Source organism: Chiloscyllium plagiosum, chromosome 15 (genome assembly GCF_004010195.1).
Source record: "Chiloscyllium plagiosum isolate BGI_BamShark_2017 chromosome 15, ASM401019v2, whole genome shotgun sequence".
NCBI classification, from domain to species: Eukaryota; Metazoa; Chordata; class Chondrichthyes; order Orectolobiformes; family Hemiscylliidae; genus Chiloscyllium; species Chiloscyllium plagiosum.
The window spans coordinates 67,279,556-67,299,199 of record NC_057724.1 but is presented as its reverse complement, the minus strand read 5'-3'; the positions used below and the strand labels follow the sequence as shown (position 1 = coordinate 67,299,199).

The 19,644-nt window shown below is 42.8% G+C and overlaps 1 protein-coding gene across 5 annotated transcripts in view; it reads right to left on the bottom strand.

The window, feature by feature from the left end:
* mtmr1b (myotubularin related protein 1b) overlaps positions 1 to 19,644 on the bottom strand; it is a 94,701-nt gene that overhangs the window by 10,650 nt on the left and 64,407 nt on the right. For all 5 annotated transcript variants that reach the window (XM_043705114.1, XM_043705117.1, XM_043705116.1 and 2 more), the window contains 2 exons: positions 15,474 to 15,587; positions 14,831 to 15,007 (listed from right to left, as the gene is read on the bottom strand). In XM_043705114.1, the coding sequence (XP_043561049.1) occupies positions 14,831 to 15,007; positions 15,474 to 15,587 (291 nt within the window). The remainder of the gene's footprint in view (positions 1 to 14,830; positions 15,008 to 15,473; positions 15,588 to 19,644) is intronic.

The window sequence follows — 19,644 nt, the reverse complement described above, 5'->3', positions numbered from 1 at the left end:
ATTGCACCATTGAACTTTGGCCAGCTCCACCCTCATAGCCCCATTGTTCCCTTTATTCAACTGAAATATTGTCACTACCGATTGTACCCTCTCCCTTTCAAATTGCAGATTGAAGCTTATTGTATTATGGTCACTACTTCCCAATGGCTCCTTCACTTCGAGGTCCCTGACCAATTCTGGTTCGTTGCACAATACCAGATCCAGAATTGCCTTCTCCCTGGTCGGCTCCAGCACCAGCTGTTCTAAGAATCCATCTCGGAGGCACTCCACAAAGTCTCTTTTTTGAGGTCCAATACCATCCTGATTCTCCCAGTCTACCTGCATGTTGAAAATCCCCATAACAACTGTAGTAACATCTTTGCGACATGCCAATTTCAGCTCTTGATCTTCAACTTACATCCGACATTCAGACTACTGTTTGAGGGCCTGTAGATAACTCCCAAGAGGGTCTTTTTACCCTTAGAATTTCTCAGCTCTATCCATACTGACTCTACATCCCCTGATTCTAGGTCCCCCCACGCAAGAGACTGAATATCATCCCTTACCAACAGGGCCACCCCACCCCCTCTGCCCGTCAGTCTGTCCTTACGATAGCACGTATAAGTCTTGAATATTCATTTCCCAGGCCCTTTCCACTTGAAGCCATGTCTCAGTTATCCCCACAATATCATATCTGCCAATTTCCAAAAGAGCCTCAAGCTCATCCATCTTATTTCTAATGCTTCGTGCATTCATATATAGTATTTTTAATTTGTTACTGCCCTCACCCTTCCCATCAACTCCTATTTCACTCAACTTTACAGCATGATCCCTTTCTGAGTTTTCTGCTTCATTGATACAGTTGTCTTTCTTGACTTCCCTTGTTCTAACTTTCCCTTCAATTTCCTTCTTAAACATCCAATTTGTCCCCTCCCTCCCGCTACTTAGTTTAAACGTAGCTGTGTTGCAGTAGCAAACCTGCCTGCCAGAATGCTGGTCCCCAACCTATTAAGGTGACCCATGTTCAAATCCTGCCATGGCAGATGTTGGAATGTGAATTCAAGAAAAATCTGGAATTTAAAGTCTAATGATAACCATGAATCCATTGGTGATTGTCAGAAAAAACCCACCTGGTTCACTAATGCTCATGACCGTCATGACTATGACCATCACCAATAAGAGACAATCTAACCACTGTCCTTTCAAATTCAATGGTGTTACTATCACTGAATCCCCGATTATCAACATCCTTGGGGTTACCATTGACCAGTAGCTCAACAGGACTCACCACATAAACACAGCAGCTACAAAAGCAGGTCAAGAGTTTCTGTGGCAAGTAACTCACCTCCTGATCCACAAAGCCTGTCCACCATCTACAAAGGACATGTCAGGAGTGTGATGGAATAATCCGTGCTTGCCTGGATGGGTGCTGCTCCAACAAAACTAAAGAAACTTGACACCATTCAGGACAAAACAGCCCGACTGATAGGCACTACATCCACAAGCATCCACTCCCCCCAACATTGTCGCTCAGTAGCAGCAGTGTGTACTATCCACAAAATGCAAGGCAGAAATTCACGAAAGATCCTCAAACAGCACCTTCCAAACCCATGACCACTTCCATCTAGCACAGGGGCAGCAGATACAAGGGAACGCACCACCTTCAAGATCCACTCTAAGCCACACACCATCCTGACTTGGAAATATATCACCGTTCCCTCACTGTCGCTGGGTCAAGATCCTGGAATTCCCTCCCTTAAGGGCATTGTGGGTCAACCTAGAGCAGGTTCACTGCAGTGATTCAAGAAGGCAGCTCACCACCTTCTCAAAGGCAACTAGGGATGGGCAATAAATGCTGGCCCAGCCAGCGACGCACACATCTGCAAAAAATGAGTTTTTACAAAATGTCCTTTAGGGAAGGAAACCACCATCCTTACCTGGTCTGGCCTACATATGACTCCAGGACCACAGCAATGTGGTTGACTCTTAATGGTCCTCTGGACAATTCGAGATGGACAGAAAATGCTGACCTAGCCAGTGACGGCCTTAATCATATCCCACCACGAGTGAATAAAGAAACATCATTCTGAGTAGTGTTTAAGTAGTCCTTCATATCCACTCCTACTGGAAAGATGGCACTTGGAAACAGTCACAGGCACCACTATTAGAAATTAAAAATCACACATCAGGTTATAGTTCAACAGGTTTATTTGGAAGCACTAGCTTTGAGTGCTGCTCCTTCATCAGGTGGTTGACACCTGATGAAGTTAGTGCTTCCAAATAAACCTGTTGGACTATAATTTGGTGTTGTGATTTTTAACTATGTACATCATAACCACTGTTAGAAGCAGGGCTCTGCAAATAACCGGAACATTGATTTCCTATCTCCCTTCTCACTGAAAGAGTAACGCCAACAGCGTGGGTTCAATTCCCTAACACCAGCTAAAATTACCATGAGGAAGTCTCCTTCTCCCCTTGCCTAAGGCACGGTGACCCTCGTGTTAAACCACCACCAGCCGTCTCTCTACTGACAAAGAGCTGCCCTATGGTCTGTAAGACTATGGCAACATCTTCTCAAGTAGGTCATATTGAGTCAGTGAACCCTGATGCATCTGGTCTGACACAACTCATTAAAGATGATTTGGAAATGCGGTATTTGACTGGGGTGTACAAAGTTAAAAATCACACTATAAATTCTGTCTTACAATTGTGTACTCAACAACCATCTGATGAAGGAGCAGCACTCTGAAAGCTAGTGCTTCCAAATAAATCTGTTGAACTATAACCTGGTGTTGTGTGATTTTTAACATTAAAGATGAACCATTGCCACTGTCATATGTTCAAAGACTTTCAGCATGTGAAGTATCTACAATGGAAAGTCCCAGGTTGTGTAGCTGCTGTCAGTCAGTCTGAATGTATTTGAGGAGTCTAGTTTCATGCATGCAGATGAAGCGGTGATTGACTCATAAACTAAGGTGCACATATTCAACAGCTGAATACATATAAACTGCATTTCTATGCACTTAAAAGTGATGAAAACTTCTTGGACAATTTAATCGATGGCTGTAAAAGAAAAGGCACTTGCAGCAGTGATTACCAACTGTGATCGCATGAAAACCAACAAATAAATATAAAAAGACAGTAATTTTAACGTCAGTTTTCTTTACTGCAATGCAATTATCTAAAGACTGACTGCGTGAAAGAAGATAGTGCAAATGGATATTTAACTTGAGAAGTTGTTGTTTATCAGGCCTGTATCACTAAATCACTTTGCCATAAAGAGTTTGTTATTTTTAAAAACATTTCCAAAATTAAGCAATTAAAAAATTACAAGATGATGACCTGATGCTCCAGGATCAGCCTGGTTATTTACTCGTATTTTAATGAGGCTGATGTCAGCATTCAGTAACCTTTGAAGTTCTCTCTGAACTGAGCCTCTGAATAAGTTATTGTCTAAAAACAAACATGAACTTGGGAGAGCTGTAAAAGGATCTGTCTGGCCCCGGTACACACTGCTGCATACTGAACAGCAATAATGTCAACCCTTTAAACTCCATGTCGTCACCATGAGGCCGAAAGCAACCTCTGTACTAATCAGCAAAGCTGGCAAACAACAGTGACATTAATCACGTTAGTGGCTTGTTTACAAAACTGGATAGAAATTCATAGAAACTTCAACCCAGAAACTGATCACAAGACAAGCAGTAGCCCAGCCAACATGGTGGCTCATGCTGGTCAGCACTGCTGCCTCACAACACCAGGGTCCCAGGTTCGATTCCAGCCTTGGTAGACTGTGTGGAGTTTGCACATTCTTCCCATGTCTGCGTGTGTTTCCTCCGGGTACTCCGATATCCTTCCACAGTCCAAAGAATTGCAGGTTAAGTGGACTGACCAATGTTAAATTGTCTATAGTGTCCAGGGATGTGCAGGCTAGGTCGGTTAGCCATAGGAAATGTGGGGTTATGGGGATAGGGTAGGGGGTTGGTTTAGGGTGGGATGCTCTCTGGAAGGTCAATGAAGACTCAATGGGCTGAATAGCCTCTTCCACACTCCAGGGATTTGATTCAGTTTTATGAAATAGGCCTTTCAGCCTAATAAGTCTGTTTTGACATTCAATGAGATCATGGGGCTGATCTGATAATCCCCAGGTAGTTTATGGTTGCATTTTAAAGTCTGTGCAAGAAGGAAGGACTGGGGAGAGTACAGTCATTTCTTTGACAGCGTGATAGTCGTGTTCCTGTGCAACCCTACACTACACAAGAATCACGCAATGCAAATAGCACTTAAAGTGTTGGTGATCGAATTGCGTTACAGCCAACATACATTTTAAAAGTTTGTGATTTAGAAACAATGGCCCCTATTTATCAATCGTGTTACAGCCAATTCATGTTGACGAAACGCGCACCATACCAAAACAACCGGTACCATCTTCTGAGGCAGTCCCCTAATGAATGAAAGGCACCCTCCAAAGTTACTAGCTTGCTTCATTCCCACACTTTAAAAACTTGCCCTCAACACTCACTCATGTATCCATGCCAACCACCTTGTGGCAACACTGGGGTCAACTGAGCTCTGACTTCTCCAAACTGTCTACATCACTAAAATATTCTCAGAAACCTGCTCTCCTGCTTTTCCAAAGTGACCACACTCTTCGTGAAATGCTATGCCTAGAATTGAACAGGAGGTTTTTGTTCTCTAACTTAAACAGTCTCGGATCCAATGTGCCTATCAACTACTTTCTGAACCTGTCCTGCCACCAAAAACAACTTGTGTGCAAAACTCTCCAAGTTGTTCTGCTCCTGTACCCCATTTACAGTTGCATCCTTTATTTTATTTGATATTGCCTTCTCTCATTGTTGTTTCTATAAGACTGTTTTGTTAAGACTGATCTATATTAAGTTTCATCAGTCCTATTATCTGCCTCTTCCACCAGCCTGCCTCTCACCTCTTAAAGTCTATTATTATTCTCCTTACAGTTCACAGTCCTCCCCAGTTTCGGGGGCTCGATAAATTTTGAATTTGCACTCTGTATCAAGAAAAGCAGTGGTCCTAATACAGGTCCCTGGAGAAGGTCACAGTACATCTCTCTGCAGTCTGAAGAGCTCCTCTGTTTCCTGTCACTGAGCTGACCGGTCATTCTGCAACCAACCCATTTATTCCATTTTATCAAGCCTGTGACCTGGCACTTAACCAAACACACATCAATTACGTGATCCTCATCAAAAAAACTCAGTCACGTTTGCTCTTCCTTAATGCTGTTCCCAGATTACCACTTCGAAAAGCTCTGACACTAGCCACTTGGGGTGCTATTTTTAATGTCACCTATTCCTGAACCCCTACATTTCTCTGTTCCCCCCGACATCATACAGCTTTCTCCCACTGAATGGAAAATATTTTCTTTTAAAAATCTAAATCCACCACATCACATCTACTTGTATTGAATCATTACTCAGTCCTTTGCTCATTTCATTGGCTGATCAATATCCCCTGTCAGTTAGTCCTCAGGATTGCTATCTTTAATATTTGTTCATTGTGTGGGTGTCACTGGCTGGGCCAGCCTTCATTGCCCATCTCTAAATGCCTTGAAGAAGGTAGTAATGAGTTGCTTTTATAAATCACTGATGTTCATGTGTTATAGATATACCAACAGCACTGTTAGGTAGGGAGCTCCAGGATTTTGACCCAGTGACAGTGAAGGAAAGGGAGATATATTCCCAGTCAGGATGGTAAATGGTTTGGAGAGGACCTTGCAGTTGATGGGGTTCCCATGTATTTGCTGCCCTTGCCCACCTATTGGTTAGAAGTTACAGGTTTAGAAGGTGATGTTGAAGAAGGCTTGGTGAGTAACTGCAGTGCATCTTGAAGATGGTGCACGCTGCTACCACTGTACGTCAGTGGTGAAGACAGTAAATGTTGAAGGTACTGAATGGGATACCAATCCATCAAGCTTCCTGAGTGTTATTGGATCTGCACAGTGGGGAGTATTCCATCACACTCCAGACTGTGTCTTGTAAATGGTGGACAAGAATTACGGAGGCAGAAGGCGTGTTACTCTCTTAAGAAAGTGCTTAGAAATGAGATGCACTATTAACAACCCTTTTCAATAGTTCGAGTAATTCCAAAGTGCACAATATCGCTTTGTTAGCGTAACAATATGGAGCAGATGCCAGACTACATTGTAAAGTTGGACTATATTACGGCTAAACTGAAATCAGCTTCAATGGTGCCCAAGAGATATAAATGAATATAATCCCCAAAACCAAATGTAAAACAGAAACAATTCTCAGCAGGTTTTGTCGCCAACTGCTGTGGAAAACTATTTCTCAGTTTCTCTCTTAGCCGGACCGCCTGATGTGTCTCTTGCATTTTATATTTTTATTTCAAATTTCCAATAACCACAGCAGTTACTGTACCTTTGATGATTTAACTTAAATCCCCAGCTGCAAATATTGAGATAAAGCAAATAACTCTACATTGAAGAGTGACTGAAAACACCACAATAAAGAGAGTCTGCCTGAAAATATTGTTATGGCAGTCAAGAGAGCACTCTTTTGGATAGTAACAGGGTATGGGGAAAAGGCTGGAGATTGGCAACTGATGCAGGCACGAATGTCTTTTTTTGCACTGTAATAATTCTGCAATTCTGAGGTGCTCATATACTGGTATTCCTAGTTATTTCTGTTGTTTTCACTGGCACTTTTAACTGGTGCCAGGCAATTCCCTTTCTTTTACAACTGGAACTGGTTAATGATGGCCACCTCATCTGGCAAGTTGGTTTCTGCAGCTTGCTTCAATTGGCCAGTTAACTATTTCCTTCTGTTAATGACACTAGCCTTTTATGCCATTCAGTGTGTCTGTATAGCCTTCAGCCAGGAATTACTACAGGCAGTTCCAGTAATGGCGTAGTGGCGTTCCAGTGAAACCTCGCTTACTGGAAATAAGGGGCCGATGGGAAAAGTGGAGCTAGGGGCAGATCAGCAAAAAATATCACTCATGATCACTCAAATATAGCCCCCAAAAGTCTAACGCAAAGTCAAGCACAGCCTGAATGAAGGTTGAAATCATATTTATTAACTAAACAAAAGTAAATTTAACACAGTACACTTGAAAAATGCAAACAAAAGTTGCTCTCTGTACAATACCTCTCAGGAAAGCTGCTCTGTTGGCAGCTGACATCACGCGTGCACAGAACAGCACAGAGATTTTAGCGGGGACATCAGCACATGCGCAGAATGAAGCACGTGAACTGATCGCCGCTGGAATCGCGCTATTGCAAATGGAGGTAAAATGTTCTCAAAAGTACTGTTATCTAATTCTTCAGCAACATTATGGCCAAATCGTGCTGCTGAAACGTGCACTTCCTGTATTGGAGAATGGAGCAGTGAGCAAATGATGATCAGCGGTGAGGACCCCTTTCAGGCAGTATGATGCAGTGACACTGTCCCTAACTCTGAGCCAGGAGACCTGGGTTCAAGTCCGACCTGCTCCCGAGATATGTATAACCAGGCTGCTTAGAAATATATTCAGGTAAAAGTGATGTTGGAGATTAGAATCGAGAATGCGGTGCTGTCCTGCCTTTTCCCCATATCCCTATACACCATTACTATCCAAAAAAGCACCGTCCAGTGCTCTCTTGACTGCCATAACAATATTTTCAGGCAGACTCTCTTTATTGTGGTCCTTTCAGTCATTCTTCAATGTAGAGTTATTTGCTTTATCTCACCACCCCCTCGGCTCACAGCCTCATTCCTGATGAAGGGGTTTTGCCCGAAACATCGATTCTCCTGGTCTTTGGATGCTACCTGACCTGCTGTGCTTTTCCAGCACCTGAAATAGGCTGCTCAGTGGCTCAGCGGTTAGCACTGCTGCCTCACAACGTCAGGGACTAGGTTTTGATTCCCGCCTCGGGTGACTGTCTGTGTGGAGTTTGCACATTCTCCCCATGTCTGTGTGGGTTTCCTCCGGGTACTCTGGCTTCCTCCCACAATCCAGAAGATGTGCAGGTTAGGTGAGTTGGCCATGCTAAATTGCCCATAGTGTTAGGACCATCAGTCAGGGAATGTAGAGTAGGGGAATGGGTCTGGGTGGGTTACTCTTTGGAGGGCTCATGTGGACTTGGTGGACTGAAGGGCCTATTTCCATCCTGCAGGGAATCTACTCTAATCACACTCTCAACTAGAAAATATTCAGCCAGTGCTGAACACAGAACAGAAAGTTTCTGCATGGACAACAGAAAGCAGATTAAACTCCAAGACAGATCAATCAAAGAAATGGAAAAGCAAAGAGAAGGAAGAAGAAAATAAGTAAAGATAAATATATATTCTTAAAAACATGAGGAAAGTAATCAGTAAAGTAGAAGAAAAGTAGGTGAAAAAGATTTTAATACAAACAGTAATCAATTGAGAGTTCAGGATACATTATAACTATTACTTTCTCCAATACATAAGATGGACCAAGGTAAAGCTGATCTCTGACAAAAGATCATCGAGTGGAAATGTTAATTCAGTTTCTCACTCCACAGATACTGACTGATCTGTGGAGTATTGCCAATGTTTTATGATTTTAAATTAACACTGTCCTACTTGATGGCACATGGCACAGATCTAGAGATGACATTTCAAACCCAGAGAGGAATGCTAATGCTGTTGGGCTTTAATATTCCCACTCAGACAGTAGCACGTGCTAAGAGTTATTTATACAGAATAAAATATTGTCACCAGTAAGGATTATCATTTCATGTCATTTGGAACTTGAGAATAAGGAACTAAAGGGTTAACTGATTACTAATAGCCTGAATTGCAGCATGTTACCCACACCTAGAAAACACTTGTCTGTACATAGCTAATATTCAGTACATTTGTGACAGCAATATATCATCCCACTCCTTTGGCCATTTGCAAACAGTTTCTACTGCACTTACATTAACAATCAAGACAGTTCTCACAGCATATGTGACTTGCCCAGTGCAAACATATTAAGAGGGGAGTAATGTTAGGGCTATTAACTGAACTTGAACATGTCATTCCAGAAATAATCTGTTTAGTAAACATCACTTTTTATACTGGCTTTTTGGACAGGGGAGGCCATAATTCTCACCTCAAGGGTTAAATAGTGTGTGTGCATCTTTGTCAGAAATTACAATACAGAATCCTAAAATAGGTTTACCGCTACAAATACTTGGAATCTAGTATTGCAGTGAGGCACGGCAATTATTCAAAGAATGCATCTGTGAAAACAATTCTGGATGGTTAATCTGGAGAGAGACCAGTGATAAGCTTTGGACAGTGTGTTGGTCCACTGAGACGTCATGTACAGTATTGAATGTCATTCAGTGTTTGGACAGTCAGCCATGGGAGTGGAACACATACACGTCTATGAAAACCTACATCTTATAAAAGGCCTCAGCTATTGGCGCTGGGCATTGTACATCAGACAGTGCCTTCCAAAACCATGACTACTCCCAGCTAGAAGGACAAGGTGAACAGCAACATGGGAACACCACCATCTCCAAATTCACCTCCAAGCCCATTCACCATCCTGGAAATATGTTGCCATTCCTTCACTGTCGCTGGGTCAAAATCCTGGAATCCCCTTCCTAGGAACATTGTGGGTCAACCCACAGCAATGGTTCAGGAAAGCAGCTCACCACCACCTTCTCATAGACAACTAGGGACAGACAATAAATGCTGGCCCAGCCGGCAACACCCCCGTCCCACAAATGAACGAATAAAAACAAAAAGTCATTGGATCCTTTTCCACAACCTACGGTGTAATATGTTCTACAATTATAGCCCATAAATCTTACATTCCCCGTAGGTCAACCATGAATTTCATGAAAGAGAAATAATTGGGCAGGGAGTTATCCTATTGGTTTGTCAAATTGCGAGCTGGTACTGAAAGGGACAGAGAATACCTGGACGTGAGGATGCCAATTCACAGGTGGGAACAATGGTGTTCTTTTTATAAATAGGTATTCAAGGAGTTACAATATATTCACCCCGCTTTCCTGTCTACAAGTATGTCATTAACACCAAAGGCTTTTAAAGAAATGATAAGGGTCACTTAAGAGTCCTGGAAAATCTCTACACTGTTATTTGTTGCTAATTAATGGAAACTAGCTCAATTTCTACACTTCTTTAATTTCACTGTTACATTAAAATCTATTTTAATCCTCTTGGTAATGCATGTTGAGCCATGTCATGATAGGAATTGTGGGCTGACCAATTTATTTTATTTGCACAAAATGGTGTCAACAAAATCAACTAGTCAAAAAAAAAACAAATTTGAGCTGTAGTACAGTTAAAGTGTGAAAACAGATGACTTGTTGTGAGAGAACAGAGAGAACCCAGCTCCCAGCAAACAGGAATGATAATCTGAATCAAGACACTTGCAATGTCAAGGCCACCATGTTTCCACTTCTTGGCACAGGAATGCTGACTGACTCTGTCCGAGATGGAGTGTAGTAGCTTGGGCAGCCACGATACATTAGATTAGTTTAGATTAGATTCCCTACAGTGTGGAAACAGGCCCTTCAGCCCAACAAGCCCACACCGACCCTCCGAAGAGTAACCCACCCAGACCCATTTCCCTCTGACTAATGCACCGAACACTATGGGCAATTTAGCATGGCCAATTTACTTGACCTGCACATCTTTGGACTGGGGAGGAAACCGGAGCACCCAGAGGAAACCCATGCAGACATGGGGAGAATGTGCAAAGTCCACACAGACAGAGTCACCTGAGGCTGGAATCGAACCCGGCTCCCTGGCGCTGTGAAGCAGCAGTGCTAACCACTGAGCCAACATGCCGAATGCCTTTATTAATCTGTTCATTTAAACAAAAGCTAGTCAATGATGGGGTTTGTAGAATCAAGGAACACAGGAGAGTACAGCCCATTGTGTGTCTTCAGAGACATTGCTGTGCTAGAAAATACATGACTGCATTCTCCAAGCATAGAGATTCCAGTCAGCTATGTGAGGCACTAGTGTAGATCTAGGAGCTTTAAGATTGCACTATTTACCTAGATTATGACCTTATAATAAAATATTTCCATTCTTTACTGGATGAGAGAAGAGACCCAATTTGATAGAAAATTGGCTTGACAGAGGCTGGTGGAGGAGGGTTGTTTTTCAGACTGAAGGCTTGCGACCAGCAGTATTCCACAGGGATCAGTACTGGGTCCATTTTTGTTTGTCATTCAAATAAATGATTTGGATGAGAATTTAGGAGGTATTGTTATTAAGCTTGCAGATGACACTAAATGGGTGGTAGAGTGGACAGTGAAAAAGGTTATCTAAGCTTACAAAGAGATCTTGATCAATTGGGTCAATGGGCTGAGGAGTGGCAGACGGAATTTCATTTTGATAAATGAGAGGTCCGGCATTTTGGTAAAATAAACAAAGGCAGGACTTAGACAACTAATGGTAGGACCCTGGGTAGTGTTGTAGAACAGAGAGATCGAGGATCTCAGGTATGTAATTCTTTGAAATTGGCATCACATGCAGATAAGTTGGTTAAGAAGGTGTTTAGCATGCTTGCCTTTGTTGCTCAGACCATGGAGTACAGGAGTTGGGGCGTCATACTGATGGTGTACAGGACATTGGTGAAGCCTGTTCTGGAGTATTGTGTCCAGTTCAGATCATCCTGTTATAGGAAGAATTATTATTAAGCTGCAGAGGGGTTCAGAAAAAAATTACCAGGATGTGGCCAGAAACAGAAGGTTTGGATTACAAAGTTAGGCTGGGACTTTTTTCTCCTCGACAAAGGAGGCTGAGGAGTGACTTTATACAGGTTTATAAAATCATGACGGGTATAGATACAGTGAATGGCAGGTGTCTTTTCCTAGGGTGGGTGAGTTCAAAACAAAATTTAGATGAGAGAAGAAAGATTTAAAAAAGGACATGAGGGGCAACTTTTTTTTAAACAGAGTGGTTAGTGTATGGAATGAATTCCCAGAAGAAATGGTGGATGCAGATACAGTTACAAAGTTTAAAATACGTTCAGATAGTACATGAACAGGAAAGATTTGTGTGGCTTAGTTGGACCAAATGGTCTATTTCCATGCTGTAATGACTCTAAGAAAGTGATGACAACACTTTGACATTCCTACTCAGATCATAGCATGTGCTGAGACTTATTTGCACTGAATAAAATATTGTTAACAATAAGTATCATCATTTCATATCATTTGATTTTGAGAATAAGGAACTAAAGGGTTAACTGACCACCAATAACCTGAATTTCAACAGGTTATCCACACTTAGAAAACATTTGCTATTTGTGCTTGGCTAATATTCAGTATACATCCAGCTACATTTATGATGGCAATGTAGCACTCCAAGCCTTCAGCAGTCTGCAAACAGCTTCTACTGTTTTATATATAAAATCTTTTAGCCATTGGCCCTATATTTTATTGAAAAGAAATGAGGAATGTGTGTCAATGGGATTTCATTATCCAACAATAATGAATGGTAGGTCCCAAGGGAATACTGAGGAGCAAAGGTACCTCCAGTGTACAAATACATCGATCCCGGAAGGTGTCAGAACAGGTAGACAGGTGTGGGGAAGGAGGTGTATGGGATGCTTGGTTTCATTAGCCAGGGCATTGAATATACCAGCAAGGAAGTCTTGTTACAAATGATTGGTCAGCCCACAACTGGAATACTGTGCACAGTTCTGGTCGCCACACTATCGGAAGGACGTGGTTCCACTGGAGAGGGTGCAGAGGAGATTCACCAGGATGTTGCCTGGGATGGAAAGTCTCAGTTATGAGGAGACTCTGGATAGGCTGGGCTTGTTTTCCTTGGACAGAGAAGGCTGATGGGGGAGGAGGGGGGCAGGGGGATCAGATTGAGGTGTACTCAATTATGAGAGAATGGCGAGCATCTTTTCTTCATGGCAACCTGTCTAAGACTAGAGGGGACAAGCTTGAGGTGAGCAGTAAGTGGCTTAGAGGAGATCAGAAAAAAACAAAGTTTGTCACCCAAGAACTGGTAGAAATATGGAACATGCTGCCAGAGCTGATAGTGCAGGCAGGTACTCTCGCAACATTTAAGAAGCATCTGGATAAGCACTTAAAACACCAGGACAGGGTAGGCTATGGACCAAGCACAGATGAATGGGATTAGTATTGTTTGGTGTTTGTTGGTTGGCATAGACATGGTGGGCTGAAGGACCTTTTCTATGCTGTAGGACTCCATAATCGGAATTAATACAGTTCCAAATGGACCTCAGATCCAGTAATTAGATTCAGTTATATTACCAGCAAACAATTCTGTTAATCTGAATATTTACTAAGGAAACAGATGCTTTTCCGAATGATGCTTTCTTTTTTTAAAGTTGTGTGCCTAGATTTTAACAATTATTCGGAGAAGGGAGTGCTTAAGAACTTCAGAAACTAACCCAGAACTGTATTCCAGAGGCTGAGGCAGCCTTCAAACCACACCAAAGCACGAGTGGGACTTAAATTCAATTAATATCTCAGGAACATAAAGCCAATCGCGGGAATGATGACCATGAAACTAGCATCGATTGTTGTAAACATCCATCTGGTTCCCTAATATTCCTTAGGGAAGGGAATTTGCTGTCCTTACCCAGTCCATCTTACATATGGCTCCAGACCCATGTCAATGTGGTTGCCTCTTGACTGCCCGAGAGGCCATGCAATTCAAGGACAACTAGGGACGGGCAACAAATAGAGTTCCTGTCAGCAATGCCCATGGCCATGAAAGGATAAAGAAATGTAAGCTTCCACTGGGATTGTCAATAGGGAGACAAACTGAAAAATATTACAGCTGAGGGAGAAAGGAAAGAGAAGCAAAATGGAGAAGTTTTTCTATACTCGAGGTATGGATAGAGTAAATAGACAAAGTCTTTTCACTGGGATGTGGCAGTCCAGAACTATGGGGCATAGGTTTAGGGCGAGAGGGGAAAGATATAAAACAGATCTAAGGGGCAACTTTTTCACGCAGAGGGTGGTACATGTATGGAATGAGCTGCCAGAGGAAGTGGTGGAGGCTGGTACAATTGCAACATTTAAACGTCATCTGGAGGTGAATATGAATTGGATGGGTTTAGAGGGATATGGGCCAGGTGCTGGCAGGTGGGACTAGTTTGGGTTGGGATATCTGGTCAGCATGGACAGGTTGGACTGAAGGGTCTGTTTCCATGCTGTACATCTCTATGACTCTTTGTAACTAACACAGAAAAAAAGAGGAGGAAAACAAAACAAACTGAAAAGAGAACTTGCGTTTATATAAAATCTGTAACTACCTCAGGTTACCCCAATATATTTTACAGCCAACGATGCACCTTAGTAACCACAGTTGCAATGTAGGAAAAATAACAGCCAATTTGTACACAGCAATATTCCAAAAACAGCAATGACATAATGACAAAATACTCTTGGTCTGTTGACCAGGACACCGAAAATTGCGGTCTGCTCTTGTTTGAAAATGGGGCTGGGGGGGCATATTGTTGACTGCTGTTTGGGAAGGCAGATGGTGCCTCAGTTCGAAGACAGCTAGCCTCTCCCTCAGTACGTGCCAAGACTGTCAGCCTGGGTTAGGCACTCCAGTCGGAGTCAAGAGTGGGGCTTGAATACACTGCATCCTACCTCAGAGGCACAGCTGCAACAAGGGTCCGCCTCTATCCTTTCTGAACAGAACGACAGGAAATGATGGGAAATGCAGAAGGGAGAGGAAAAAAAAAATCCCTGGGGTAAAGGGATGAGGATGAAACAAACTGAGAGACCAAAGGCAGTGGTTTTACTGAGCATGCCCACAACGAAAAGCAGTGACTATCTTGCCTCTTGGTCTTCAGGACAGTTCCTTTTGCTTTCTATGTCACTCACCTGAGGCCTCATCCGTGGGTTCCATCTGACATAATAGTTTACCCACAATTCCAAGTGCCGTAAGCTGGCGACTGGGTAAAGCACGTGATTCTCGTAATTCACATAAAACGGGTTGGTGAACTCCTCCAGCTGGCTGTTTATATAGGACCAGAGGGAAACTGTATTTGTCTGCACTTCCTGTAAGAGCAGGAAACAGGCCGTGGCTCAGTTAGATTATGAACTCGCCTCGTGCAATGGGCACTATTAGCAGTTACACCGCGTACAGAAGAACATTTCACATTGCAAAAATCACAACAAGAATTCCCACAACAGATGGGGAAGCAGAGAGCTGTGAAACTTTTTCACACACGCCCCTCAAATTCTACAGCAAGCACACACACCAGAAACATAAACCAGAACTAATTTTAATTCATTATCTCAGTAATGTGTAGAGTGCCAAAGCCAGTGGCGATGTCAAAGTACATAGAGATTAATTACGGAGTTGGAGACATTCATTTTGCTTCATGTAAGCTCCTGTATCCCGTACAGGTTACCAGCAACAGCGCAAATAGCACCGAAGTACGGAAACTGGGGATTCCAATTGTGTGTCTGCCGATAAACATTATTCAAACGTTAAAAGGTCGAGGTGATATCAGACACTTACCTCCTTCAGTCTTTGCTGCTCACTGTTATAAAGGAATGTCCCAAAAAGACAGCTGTACAGATGGTCCAGGATGGTCAGCAGAAAGAGCTCATTAAACTCAAAGGCTGCAGGAAACTAGGGGAGAAGTGATAGAGAGGTTTAAAAAAAAAAATCAGAAAACTGCTCCTGAACTTACAGCAATGGTTGGGCAGAGGTCAGGAGGGTTCATGAACTCTGACACTATGCCTACAGAATGGTAAAAGCCCCATATCTGCCCATCGCTTCTCCAAAGTGGAGGTCCCACCTTCAATGTCACCGACTTCAGGGGGTCAGGGTGGGGGGAGTAAGAGAAACGGACACAGAGGAAGATGAACAGAGACAGACAGAAAATATGTTGAGTGGATTTAGAGATGTATGGAGATAGGAGGAGAGTGACAGTCAGGCAGAAAGGCGGAGATCAGTCAGACAAGCAGACGTAAGGAGGGTGAAGAGAAAAACAGGCAGTTAGACAGGAAGACAGACTGACAGACATGGGGGGGGCGGAGACAGACTGACAGACAAACTGTGGGGGTGCACAAGACAAGCAGACAGACAGACTTGGGGCAGGGAAGAGAGAGAGGGAGAGAGACAGACAGACGGGGAGGGACAGACAGAATGGAAGAGCCGAGTTAGGGATACCACCCAGACAGTCCATGAGCATCACCTACTGGCCAGTTAAAAAACAACAATGGTTGTCAATTGGGTTTACCTGCCTGTCGTCTTGATCTAGGAAGTGGTTAAAAAAACACAAGAAACGGGAGCAGGAGTAGACGACTCAGCCCATCCAACCTGCTCTGCCATTCAGTCTGAACAAAGTGATCTTACATTTCAACTCAAAGCTCCTGCCCAGTCCCATATTCCTCGATTTCTCCAAAAAACATGTATTTGTCTGTCCCAGCTGCAAATGTATTTAATGATGGAGACTCCATAACCCTTCTGGGGCAGAGAACTCCAAAGATTTGCAACCATTTGAGTGAAAAAATTCCTCCTTATCTCAATTAGAGTGATCAGCCCCTTATCCCAAGACTGTTCCTGTGCTTTAGAAGCTCTGAAGAACATCCGTGTTGGACATTTCAATGAGATCACCTTCCGAGCTTCAACACTGCAGAGAGTTTTGATCCAACTTACCCAATAATTCCTTCAAAGCCAACTCCTTTATTCCAAGGACTAATCTCATGAACTTCCATGGTACTTCCTCCAGTGCCAATATAAATTTATTTAAATATGGAAACCAAAACTGCACTCAACCCTCCAGGTGTGATCTTACAAACACTACACAATTGCTGCAAGATTATTTTGTAATTACACTTCAAGCCGGTTGCTATCAAGGGCAACACGTCAATTGTTTTCTGTACCTCGATGCTGACTTTGAATACCTAACACACACGTGTACATTTCTGAAAAATCTGCTTCTATGTTCGGATGATTAAAGTGAACAACTTCATACTGCCCCACATTATAATTCATTTGGCATCCTTGTTGACCACTTACTCAACCTATCGGTATGTTCTTGCAGCCTCTTTGTGACCTTCTTACAGCTGAGCTTTCCATCAAGCCTTGTATCATTAGCAAACATGGATACATTACTCTCAGAGACATCAAGTTGTATAGCACAGAAACAGATCCTTTGGTCCAACTCGTCCATGCTGACCAGATTTGCTGAATTAATGTAGTCCCATTTGGCTCATATCCCTCTCAAACCTTCCCTATTCATGTACCCATCCAGATGCCTTTTAAATGTTATAATTGTACCAGCCTCCACCACTTACTCTGGCAGCTCATTCTGTACATGCACCACCCATGTGAAAACATTGCTCCTTCAGTCCCTTTTAAATCTTTCCCCTCTCGCCTTAAAGCTATGCCCTCTAGTTTTGGATAGCCCTACCCTGAGGAGAAGACCTTGCCCATTTACCCTATCCACGCCCCTCATGGTTTTTTGTGGGCAGCGCGGTGGTACAGTGGTTAGCACTTCTGCCTCACAGCACCTGAGACCCGGGTTCAATTCCCGCTTCAGGCGACTGACTGTGTGGAGTTTGCACGTTCTCCCTGTGTCTGCGTGGGTTTCCTCCGGGTGCTCCGGTTTCCTCCCACAGTCCAAAGATGTGCAGGTTAGGTGAATTGGCCATGCTAAATTGCCCGTAGTGTTAGGTAAGGGGTAAATGTAGGGGCATGGGTGGGTTGCGCTTCGCAGAGTCGGTGTAGACTTGTTGGGCCGAAGGGCCTGTTTCCACGCTGTAATGTAATGTAATCTAATCTAATAAATCTCCATAAGGTCACCCTTCAGCCTCCAAAGCTCCAGGGAAAACAGCCCCAGCTGTTCAGCCTCTTCATCTGAGTCATTAATGCGGAAGATGATGTGAATGGAAATGGAGAAAGGCAAAAGTACAAGAAAACATCAATGTTGAACAATCCTGTTTTACATACTGTGGGTTAATATATTTTATATTCCAGGGTTGTCACATTCTGAATTTTTCTGGAAGATAACCAGCTCTTTTCAGTCTTGGATCATCTCCAAATTAACACAAGGGTTTCTTTTAAAACTCAAAGTTGTAATTACTGTGTGAAAAAGAACTTTGCATGCCTTTATATCCCCATCGATATTTAGTTTGAAGGTCAAACTTTAATCTTCACATTAGAGCTGCAGACTACACCGAGAGAAGAGCTCGCATTGTACTCTCTGTTGCTGTGTGAGTTGATATGAAAACAGATGAATTAAGATTCATTCAGTTAGTCCCTGGAATAGGAACATAAGGATGAGGAGCAGGAGTAGGCCATTTAAACCTGCTCTGCCATATAAAATGGTCATGGACGATCCCATCTCGACCTCAACTCCACATTCCTGCCCACCCCCCATAACCCTGTAGCCCATTACTAATTAAACATGACTATCTCATCCTTAAACATGCTCAGTATCCCCACATTCACTGTGCTCAGAGATAGCAAATTCCACAGATACAAGGTCCTTTGACATAAGTAATTTCTCCTCATCTGTCTGAAATCTGCCATCCCTTAGTCTAACACTATGATCCTTTGTTCTAGGTGAGGAAACATCTTCTCTATATCTACTTTATCTCTTTTAGCATCTTATAGACCACAGTTACCTAAACCCCAGAGAGTATGGGCTTAAACTATTTAATCTCTCTTCAGAAGACTAATCCCTCATCTCTAGAAATAACCTCTGAACTGTTTCCAAGGTAACTACATCCTCAAGGGTCCAAAATTGTACACGTGATTTGGAGGTGCCGGTGTTGGACTGGGGTGTACGAAGTTAAAAGTCACACAACACCAGGTTATAGTCCAACAGGTTTAATTGGAAGCACACTAGCTTTCGGAGCGACGCTCCTTCATCAGGTGATTCGCCACAATCACCTGATGAAGGAGCAGTGCTCCAAAAGATAGTGTTTCCAAATAAATCTATTGGACTATAACCTGGTGTTGTGTGATTTCAAAATTGCACACAATACTCTGGATGTGGTCTCACTAATGCCTTGCACAGTTGCAGCTTCACTTCCCTACTTTTAAACTCCATTCCTTTAGCAATAAATGCCAAAATTCCATTTGCCCTTCTCATTACCTGTTGCACCTGTAGACTAGCTTTTTGTAAGTCATGCATGAGGCTACCCAGATCCCTCTGCACTAAAGCATTCCCTCCATTTCGATGTTTTTTTAAATTTTTCCAACCATATTTGATAAACCTCACACTTATCCATGTTAAACTCCATCTGCAAAATTTTGGCCCAGTCACCTAACCGTCAATATCCATTTGTATATTTCTTATTTCTTCACTGCAACTTACTTTCCCACATATTTTAGTGTCATCTGCAAATGTGGTTTTGATACTTTCTATTCCTGCATCCATATAGATTATAAATCGTTGGAGCACGAGGACTGATCTCTGTGGTACCTCGAAGCAAGCTGACTTTATCCCAGCGTGGTTGAAATTCGTGCATGGGATATGGGCAGCGCTGGCTAGGACAGCATTCGTCGTCTGTCCCTAATTGCCCAGAGGACCGTTAAGAGTCAACCATATTGCTGCAGGTCTGGAGTCACTGAAGGAAATAAGTGAACCAGATGGATTTTTCGGACAATCGACAAAAAAATTCACGTCATCAGTAAATCCTTAATTCCAGAAATTTATTGAACTCAAATTCCT